This window comes from Podospora bellae-mahoneyi, chromosome 2, assembly GCF_035222275.1.
Source record: "Podospora bellae-mahoneyi strain CBS 112042 chromosome 2, whole genome shotgun sequence".
Classification (NCBI taxonomy): Eukaryota; Fungi; Ascomycota; class Sordariomycetes; order Sordariales; family Podosporaceae; genus Podospora; species Podospora bellae-mahoneyi.
This window is the reverse complement of record NC_085881.1, coordinates 2,103,553-2,113,085: the sequence shown is the minus strand read 5'-3', so window position 1 is coordinate 2,113,085 and position 9,533 is coordinate 2,103,553. Positions and strand designations below refer to the sequence as shown.

Sequence of the window (9,533 nt, the reverse complement as noted above, 5' to 3'; positions counted from 1 at the left end):
TGGTTTACCGTGCGGTGTCATGCTCTAGTAGAGGGATAGATGTGAAATAACCAACAGATATGTAAACATATATAAGCATTGATACATGGCTTAATGAAAAACGCTGTCTAAATTCTATCATGACACACACAGCATCTCTCCTGCCCACTTACTTCTTTTGGGCATACTCATAAAACCCCTTGCCACTCTTCTTCCCCAACCACCCGGCCGCAACATAATTCTTCAACAACACACTCGGCCTATATTTGCTATCCCCCGTTTCCGTATGCAAGACATTCATGATCGCGAGGCAAGTATCAAGCCCAATGAAATCCGCCAACTGGAGCGGACCCATGGGGACGTTGGTGCCATTCTTCATGATAGCGTCGATGGAATCCCGGTCTCCGACGCCAGATTCGAGGCAGATGATTGCTTCGTTGATGTAGGGCATCAGGATGCGGTTCGCAAGAAAACCGGGGGAGTCGACGGAGTAGGAGACAATTTTACCCATTTTCTCGACGAAGGAGACGGCGGTGGCGAGGGTGGTGGGGGAGGTCTGGAGGCCGGAGATGATTTCGACACCTTTTTGGACCGGGACGGGGTTCATGAAGTGGGTTGCTACTACGCGGGAGGAGGCGGAGGTGTCGAGAGGTTTGGAGGGGTCCTGGGTGGCGGCGGCAATACCTGGGATGGGTGTCAGCATGGGTGTGGTAGGGAGCAAGGGGTTAGGGGAGTCTTACGGGTAATGGAGATGGAGGAGGTGTTTGTCGCCAGGACGGCATGGGAGGGAGCGATGGAGGCGAGGCGGGAAAAGAGCTCGAATTTGAGAGAGGGGATCTCTGGGACGGCCTCGATGACGAAGTCGGCTTCGTGGAGGGCGTCGAGGGAGGTGGTGGGGAGGAGGAGGGCCCTCGCCGCATCAGCTTGGGACTGAGTGAGCTTCTCCTTTGCGACTTGCTTGGCGAGAAGAGTATCTGCGAGTCGTTAGTCGAAATTGATACTGGAAAATGAAGGGCCAGGGTTGATAAAGAGAATTGGGAGGGTTAATGAGAAGTGGTTGAAGCCCGTTCTTGGTGGCTTGAGTGCCCCTTTCCATGGCTTGGGTTGCCCCTTAACGGGTCTGGTTCAGGGTTGGTAGTGACAACATACCAGCAAAGACAAGGCCCTTATCCAAAGACTTCTGGCTGGAGTCGACGAGGGTAACTGGGACTTGGGCCTTCATGGCAGCCACAAGGGCAATACCGAGACCCTGTTCATCTCATGTCAGCTACAATTGCTATGTTCATCTCATGAAGAGGAAGCTCACCATCTGCCCCGCGCCGATAACACCGAGACGCTTGACATCGCGGGCGCCCTCATGCTTGACAGCAGATGAGTAAGACCGAACGCTGAGGCGGTTGCCCAGACGGAGCACTTGTCTAGCCGACATGATAGAAGCCATTTTTACCTAAAATACACAAACACAATGGAAAAAAGAGTGAAAATGAGAATGAAGCTCTCTTGTGAATGCGACGGACTGAGTGACGTCGGCTAGCCTCGGTAAATCCAAGGGCCACCCCCGGACCGATTGCTGCTTTCGGCCGACTCTCTGCCATGTGCCCTGTCCGGGATAGTGCGAGCTCCAAGACACACACTGTGAGCGCACTGTGTCTGTTTTAATTGGGCAGACGCGGTCAGTCGCGTCTGATTTTAATGGGTTTGAGCATCGCGTTTCCATGCCCACGAGCGCCAAGCCACAGCAAACAAGATACCACGACGACGAATTCGAGTTGGTATCGTGATAGACGAAGACCGTATGCTGGTATAAACGACATTCGAGAATAATACTCCGACATGGAGGACAACGAGATCCCCAACGACACTGTGCACCCCGAGGTGCGGGCGCACATCAACAGTCTTGTTTCTGCGGTAGGCTTTCCCGCCAGCGATCCTTGACACAGGTTGGCTGACAGTTGGAATAGCTGGGTGGTTACAGTGTAGACAGCGATGACGACAAGTATAAACTCGGCGACGACGCCCTCGAAGTCCTGCGCGATCTGAAGAAATGGATTCGATTCTACGATGAGAAGACGAACCGCATGGACGTTGCGCGATGCCTCGCCGAAGCGAATATTGTCTGCACCGATCTCCTCCAGATTCTTGCTTTATGGCCGCCAAGCGACAATGATAGCAAATACAGGTCAAAGGTTGCGTTGGCGTGCTATGAGCTTATGGTACCGCTTACCTGGCCCATCGAGAAGGACCCCGAGACCATGACGGTCAACCACCACAGACATCTGCCAGTGTTGCAGTTGGCGCAGCTGAATTACAAGAGGGCGATTATCAACTTTGATGCGGCGCAGATTTTGAATACGGCGATCAGGGTAGCGCTGCCGAGTATGGCTTTGCCGATTGGTGACAGAACAGCGAGAGATCAGGGTATCATCAAGCTGATTCTATACTTCCTGCGGAATATCGCCATGATTAGCCCGCCGCCAGGGGTCAACTACGAGGGGGACGAATCCCAGATTTCGAGGTCAGCGCTGATTGATGCCTTCTCGTTCCAAGATGTGTTCCTTGCCATCTTGACAATCGCATCGAACATGGGCGAGGACTTCCGGACGGAGGACGTCATTATCCTGGAGATATTATTCCACTTGCTCAAGAGGGTGGACTCGAGCAAGCTTTTTGTCAGCGAAAAGCAGCTGAACAAGATCAAGACGGACGAACTGACGGCCGCCATGAACAAGGAGGCGGCTATGCTGAAGTCTTACAACAAGAAGGGGCCATCAAGGCATAGTAGGTTTGGCACCATGATTTGGGTGAAGAGGGAAAATGGGAGAACAGTCACAGTTTCTGGTCAAGACGCATTACTCGACCCTGCTGCGCGAGAACGGAAGATGGACGGCTCCAAAACCTTCAAGGCACCAAGACGAGCAAGGAAAGACGAAGCGGACAAGGAGCTAGGTCCACCCGTCAACCTCGACGAACGCGCCCGTCAACAGCTCAAGGATTTTGTTTCTGACTTTCTCGACTCTGGCTTCAACCCCCTATTCCTCCACCTCCAGCGATCGATCGATCGAGAAGCGAGCCACGTTCTTGAAAGCCACAAGGCTCAGTTCTTCTATCTGGTATCATGGTTCCTGGAAGCTGAACGAGTACGCCAACAAGCCAACAAAGATCAAAAGAAGCCTGCCCAACCAGCAGCTGAAGATGATGTCAATACCTTCAACCTTGTCGCCGGTGTTCTGCAGCCCGAGATGATCATCACCCTCAACAGATACCTCGATCGCGCCTACACGGACAAAAATTGGACCCAGCTGACGACCGTCATGCGTTGTTTTACCCAGATACTGCTCACCATCCAGGAGATGACCGACAGCGGCAACGAAGAAGACGAAGAAATCGCCGACAACCTCCTCAGCAACCTTTTCTACGAAGAAAAAACCCACGATACCATCGCCAGCGTCGCGCGCACCTTCAAAGACCAAGGCTTCGAGTACCTCGACGCCTGCACCGAACTCACCCACACGTTCCTTCGCATCTTGGAAGCCTACTCCAAGCAAAACGTCGACATGCAAGTCCGCTCCCGGCGACGAACCCGCAAGAAGAAGAAAGCCAAACAGGCCGAGGCTGTCGTCGCTGGGGGGACCAACTCGGACGCGGAAGAAGACGAAGACCTCGTCAACCCCGTCTCGGATGACGACGACGAAGCCGATGCCCGCAAGGCGGAGCATACCTCCCAAGAGCGCAAATTCAACTTTGCCCAGTTCGCCACGAGATTTCTACCCCAGGGTGTGGTTGACACATTTGTCAAGTTCACCCACTTTTACCAGGACCTCTCTCCCGAACAACTCAAGCGTGCGCATCGATATTTTTATCGGGTGGCGTTTAAGCATGAGATGGGGACTATGCTCTTCAGGCTGGACATCATCTCCCTGTTTTACAACATGATCAAGGGCCCTCAGCCACTTGATTCTTCCATTGTCGGGAAGTCGGTCTACAAAGAGTGGGAAGAGCTGGTGAAGCAAATTTTGAGGAAATGCACCAAGAAGCTAGAAGAGCGACCGGCGTTGTTTGTCGAGTTGTTGTTCAGCAAAGAAAAGCAAACGGCGTTTTACCTTGAGTACGGCTACGAGAGGCAGACGAGCTCGGTGTCGACAAACCCCCGGCCGGGGGCAGAGTTGGAGTTTAAAGACAAGATGCTGGAGAAGGAGGCGCAGATTGCGATTGTGGTGGGGGTGTTGCTGGATAGGAACCAGACGGAGTGGTTGGAGTGGGTGAAGAAGACTTTGGCGGAGGCGGAAAGTGAAAGAAGGGGGTGGGAGGGGGAACAGGAGGCGAGGCAGTCGGGGGCGACAACGGATGGTGAGGTGGTGGTGGGGTTGTTGCCTGAGGCGCCGTATACTGGTGAGTTTTCCCCTGAACACAGAGCCTTGTGCGATTGTTTACTTTTGGTCCGTGCGCGCTAACATGACAACCCGCCTTGTAGTGATACACCCATCCAATGACAAGTGCCGAACGGCAATGTTCAAGAACCCGCATTTGAGGCTGTTGATGAAGCTAGTTGGATTTGAGAGGTTGGCGCCGACGTTGGATGAGACTCCGGATTCGGTCTGGATCGTTCCCGGAAGGATGAGCGCGTATGATCTAAAGGAAAATCTGAACATGATCAACAAGGCGGAGTTTGAGCCCCCTACTTTTGAGGCTGGGGAGCTGGCGGAGGATCAACTCCGCAGAAAATCTGCTGGGACAAAAGCTGCGCCGAGGAAGAGGGCGGCGTTTGATGATGGGGATGATGATGATATTTTGGATGATGGGGAAGAGCCGCTTTTTGCTGCGGGCCGGTTGAAGTCGATCAACCCTACGGGCGATAGGCCGAAGAAGTTGAGGAGGAAGAGGATGACGATAAATAGTGATGGGGAGGAGGTGGAGGAGGTGAGGGAGATTGATGAGGAGGAAGCGGCGGCGAGGGCGAAGGCGAGGAAGCTAAAGCAGCTGGAGAAGTTAAGGAAGATCAAGAGTGAGATGTATGTGAGGGCGAGTGATGATGAGTCGGATGAGGAGGCGGATAAGGAGTTTTTTGCGAGGGAGGAGGAGAGGAGGCAGAAGGTGATGGCAGCGTATGGGGGGCCGGCCAAGGAAAAGGAGAAGGAGAAGCCGGCTGGGGTGGAGAAGAGCGCTTGGGAGAGGTTGTTGGATGGGGATGATAGTGAGGAGGATGATGAGGATACGGTGGTGGAGGGGCCAAAGTCGAAGAAGGCCGTCAATAGGGGCAGCAAGAGAAAGTCAGATGCTGCTGATTTGGGAGACGATGAGGACGTTGATATGGATAGAGATGATGATGACCAGGAGAATACGGCGGATGATGAAAGCGAGCGATCGTCCTCAGTAGCCTCACCGCCGCCGGCTAAGCGAGCTGCCAAAAAGAGGAAGCCGAGCAAGAAGCCGGTTGACGATGATGGCGATGAAGAGATGCAATCTGCTACTCAGACAAGTGAAAGGAGTGTTGGTGATCAAGACAAGGGTGGTGGCGAGGAAGATACCGACGACGACATGCCCGTGGCTGCGCCAGTTCGAGCGCGACCGAGGGTTAGAGCAGGATTCATTGTGGATAGTAGCGATGACGAGTGATTGGTCTTCGATGTTTATTACATTTTGTACACTTATCGGTGCATGGGGTCTGCTTTTCCTTCGGGCTACTGTTATTGGTTATGGGCATGGTAGAAGAGGAACAGATAGCTGATGAGGTTAATAGCATTGGGAGCCAGGGTAGGGCTTCTTCACATAAACACATATCTCGATATATGCCCTTCCGTGGAAGGCATCGATCGGTCATCAAGTTTTACACTATGTCGTCCAAGGACCCACAGTTTTACTGTCGGGGCTGTGTGGGGTTGTTGAAGCTATCGCCGGTTGTGGGGTCGCGAACAACCAGCGCGCTCCACCTCTAAGGCTACCCGACCGTTCGCTTCGGCGGTTGACATCACTGACAGGGAACAGGGGGTAACGGTATGATATGTCGACGTCGAGGCATCTGATGTTTGGGTTAAAGAGCATGGAGAGGTTGTAACAGAAGTTGTATTTTTGCCTGTTGAGGCCTCGAGGAATATATTAGCATTTATGAACACATTTCTCGTCCCAGCCTAGCAAGATTTTGTTTTGTCCCAACCTGCTTTGTCTGTAACCTCAAGCGTCCTCCCATTTTAGTCCGAGCTAGATAATCAATCGCGTCATTCTAGATTCTTTCCTCATGTCAAGGCAGTCCCAGGTTTGTTGAAACCGGGGTGGTGGGACTCTCGTCGGTTCTGTTCATGTGAAGACGCGGAGGAGGATCACGGTGGGAAAAGGAGCAACTGTCAACCAAAACCATGAAGATCCATTGCGTAACCCAGTTCCTTTTATGATCAATCTAACGCCCATATAATATATCCATTCCTCTAATGTAGCGATACCCTTCTTCCTGAACATTTCCCCGCAAACCCCCCTCCCGTATCGGCGCGATACCGCGAGCGTCACACCCGTCACAAAGCATGTCCTCTACTCTCCCGTCCCGTTCTTCCTCTTCTGCTTCTTCTTGCCCCTTTTCTACTTCTTCTTGTCCATCTTCTGCTCGCCCTCGTTTGTGGATTCGGGCTTGGATCTATCCGTTGATGATGATGGTTTGGGAGGACCCACCCAGTGACCCTCTGGCGAGCGGGGTTCAGTCGGGACACGACCACTGTTCAATTAGTTGTTGTTAGTTGCAAGCAAGGTTAACGGCTACAAGGCTGGATTTGTTGTGTACCGAGTGTTTGTGGTGCTCATACTGCACCCCATCTTGTCGTTTTGAAGATTCGCAGAATTGAGCCTGGATTTGGTCCTGTTCGATGGCGGTTGAAGATGTGAACCTGTGTCGGGGTTTTGGCTTGCTCAGCTCAAAAAGAGATTGCGCACCGACGATATCCCACAAAAACCAGCAGGTATTGGCATTCCCTGGCCCTTTTTGTTCGTTTCCCCTCTCGTTTATATCCTTCTAACCCGTATACTGCCAGGGGCCCCTGCTGCTCCGATAGCCAACTCATCAGCTTCCCAGCCTTCTTCACTGAGCCGGGTTGTTCTTCCGGGGCCGGTAAGGCAGACTTCTACAATGTTTCCAAAATCCTCAACACCAGTTCCGCTGAATGGTCGAGTGCTCCCCGTTCAAGAATGCGGTGACTCCTGATGGTGGCTCGCGCTAGTGCCGCAGGTGTGAGGACTGTTCGCCGTTGGCCAGTTTGGGCGCCAGTTCGGCCGCGGGCTGGATTGTCTGCAGAGGTTCGGCGTCCCGTCCACTGTGAGGTGCATCTAGCGGTGGCTGGTCCTTGACTTGACTTGACGTGACGGATTGCGTCCCTGGCGCGGCATTATCTCCCGTTTCTCGCGTCGCACTCTCGAGAACCCGTTCTTCTTTCATAGTCCACCCCCTGATCCATCGCAGAAGCTTCGCATCCTTTCGATGTTGGCAAACCAGCTTGGCGTCTCTCATACAGCCTTTTCGCAGGTTAACCCTCAGGGTTGTTGCCATGGGGTTGGCGCCAACATGATGTTGCCAACCTCAAAGGATTCCTTCTCCCAGCAGTTGCTCCTTATTCCTTGCCCCTCTCACATGGATAACTCATTGCTGAACCCAAGCCAGCAGCGAAAACCGGCGACACTGGAATATCATTCCGCTGATAGGGATGGACCAGAATATCAATCCGCTTGAATCAATAAGGAGGGTAGGGTGCGACGCCAACTGGACCCCACACACACAATTTTGTGCATCCGACCAATTTTTATGCACCTTGCATAGACCTATGCATTCAGGCATAGTTATGCATCCCATGTTTGTGGAAGCATTTTGCCAAAACCCAACCCCCACAGATCATGCCCACCCCCCTTGCTCAACTAATCGCATGATTGACCACTGGCTGACACACCTGTGCAGACAAAAAAGGAATGGTATCGGCGGAAAGGAAGCTTTTCCATGTCTCCATAATTCGCTGATTGACGGGTTTTCATGCATGATGGTACTTTGCATGCCTCGGCCAGCCGCCAGCGCATCGATAGTGGATGTGACTGGGAAAGTTGGCGTCTCCAAGTCAACCCCTCTCCCACATGAAGGAAACCACACAAAAAGGGGGAAAAAATGATGTTGAGGAAATCAAGAAAGAATATCAGAGAGTGAATTCTGAGGAGAAAATGGAAAAGAAAAGTCCAGGTACGGAACGGATAAGGGGCTTACCGGGCTCCTTGTGTCTGGCTCGGAGGTTTTCCAGTGTTACGATCGTCGGCCGTTTTGGTGCACATTGGCGGCCCGAAATGGGATGGAAAGTAATCTGAACATCGTTTTGGTTTGACTGGGCGTGGTGTGATGAGCGACGTTGAGATGAAAGCGCCTTTGGACGGTTTGCAGAAGGAGGTTGACAGGTTCGAAGTCAGGAGGAACTCGAAGTAAGGATGTGCTCGCCTTAAGAACTCCTGGAGGCCCTGCAACTAGGTTTGACGAATCACAGCCACCACTAAGCCTCCAGGGTGTTGGAGGAAACGTTAGCCAGTCGGGCAGCTGCGGGCGAGAGAGGCAGATAATTACATGGCAAGTTTGCATTAGGTAGGTACATTGGTCATGGCGACTATCTTCAACCTGCCATGAAGGTTGCTGTTTCCTGACAAAAGCTTTCGATTTACCACTAGCGGAGGTTGCTTATCGAAGTGGTCGCCATGGGACAATTTTTGTACGCTTCTCACGAAAACTACTCAAGGCTGTCAGCCGCTTCCCGAAAGGCCTCACAGTGCGGCGCAGAATTGGAGGGTGACCGGACTATCCCACCGGAGTAACCTTCGTTGGAGACACCCCCTCTGTTGCTTCCCGCTTCGTACCATCCAGGTATGTAATGTACGCTTCTCCTCTCCCCCCCCCCCTCCACCCACTATCCGAGACTCGTGTTTCTCTTCCCTGCTTCCAGTGAAAAACCTACAGCATATATTATTGTCTTGTCCCATTCTATTCTACAAAGCTTTGTCCTGGTACCATGATCAAGGTTGCCGAAAAACAGACACGACTTTTATGTAGCTTTCGATAAGCGCACCGCAACTCGAAGTTGTCGGGGCTAAGAAGCCAGGGCGAGTGGTCGAAAACCGCCGAGCATTCCAAGATTCCATTCCCCGCTTGCGAAGAAGGAAACCGAACGATCGATCCCTAGAATCTACACACTCCCGTCGTGGAGAATGATTCTCTACCTGCCTCGTCCACCACACGAATGGTCCGCCTGTGTAGAGGGTGCCCAGGTACCTACATACCTACTGAGGCAAACAGATTTGGGGATGTGGCTGCTTTAACGGACGCGTCAAGTTCGTCTGCCCTTGTTTTCCATCACCAGACAGCTGTGGTGATTGAAGAGTAGAAAAGGGCTGGAAGAAATAGCCCTCGTTGTTCTCGAAACTTGATAATTTCTGCAAGCTCGCCGTGATGGTGAACACAGTGGTGATTATGAGGATGGAAGCTGCGTATATTATGCGCAGAGCCGTTTCTGCATAGACTTGGGAGCCCTAGAGAACCTGAGGCTTTTCCCTCT

At 52.5% G+C, this 9,533-nt stretch overlaps 2 protein-coding genes across 2 annotated transcripts; one reads left to right on the top strand and one right to left on the bottom strand.

Annotated features, from left to right (window-relative positions):
* On the bottom strand, positions 1–1,525 carry QC761_204980 (uncharacterized protein). Its single transcript, XM_062876226.1, has 4 exons — positions 1,286–1,525; positions 1,129–1,228; positions 720–953; positions 1–663 (listed from the first exon to the last, which is right to left on the bottom strand). The coding sequence occupies exons 1-4, from the start codon at positions 1,418–1,420 to the stop codon at positions 149–151; spliced, it is 984 nt and encodes a 327-aa protein (XP_062734805.1). The 5' UTR covers positions 1,421–1,525; the 3' UTR covers positions 1–148.
* Positions 1,526–1,687: 162 nt separating this feature from the next.
* Positions 1,688–6,016, top strand: TOF1 (Topoisomerase 1-associated factor 1). Its single transcript, XM_062876225.1, has 3 exons — positions 1,688–1,887; positions 1,941–4,368; positions 4,451–6,016. The coding sequence occupies exons 1-3, from the start codon at positions 1,813–1,815 to the stop codon at positions 5,590–5,592; spliced, it is 3,645 nt and encodes a 1,214-aa protein (XP_062734804.1). The 5' UTR covers positions 1,688–1,812; the 3' UTR covers positions 5,593–6,016.
* The last annotated feature ends 3,517 nt before the right edge of the window (positions 6,017–9,533 follow it).

Coding starts and splice junctions, on each gene's coding strand:
- QC761_204980 (XM_062876226.1), bottom strand. CDS start 1,420: ATGGCTTCTATCATGTCGGCTAGACAAGTGCTCCGTCTGGGCAACCGC. Junction 1,229..1,285: donor TTATCGGCGCGGGGCAGATG/GTGAGCTTCCTC, acceptor TGAGATGAACAG/GGTCTCGGTATTGCCCTTGT. Junction 954..1,128: donor TAAGGGCCTTGTCTTTGCTG/GTATGTTGTCAC, acceptor AACGACTCGCAG/ATACTCTTCTCGCCAAGCAA.
- TOF1 (XM_062876225.1), top strand. CDS start 1,813: ATGGAGGACAACGAGATCCCCAACGACACTGTGCACCCCGAGGTGCGG. Junction 1,888..1,940: donor TCAACAGTCTTGTTTCTGCG/GTAGGCTTTCCC, acceptor CAGTTGGAATAG/CTGGGTGGTTACAGTGTAGA. Junction 4,369..4,450: donor GCCTGAGGCGCCGTATACTG/GTGAGTTTTCCC, acceptor CCCGCCTTGTAG/TGATACACCCATCCAATGAC.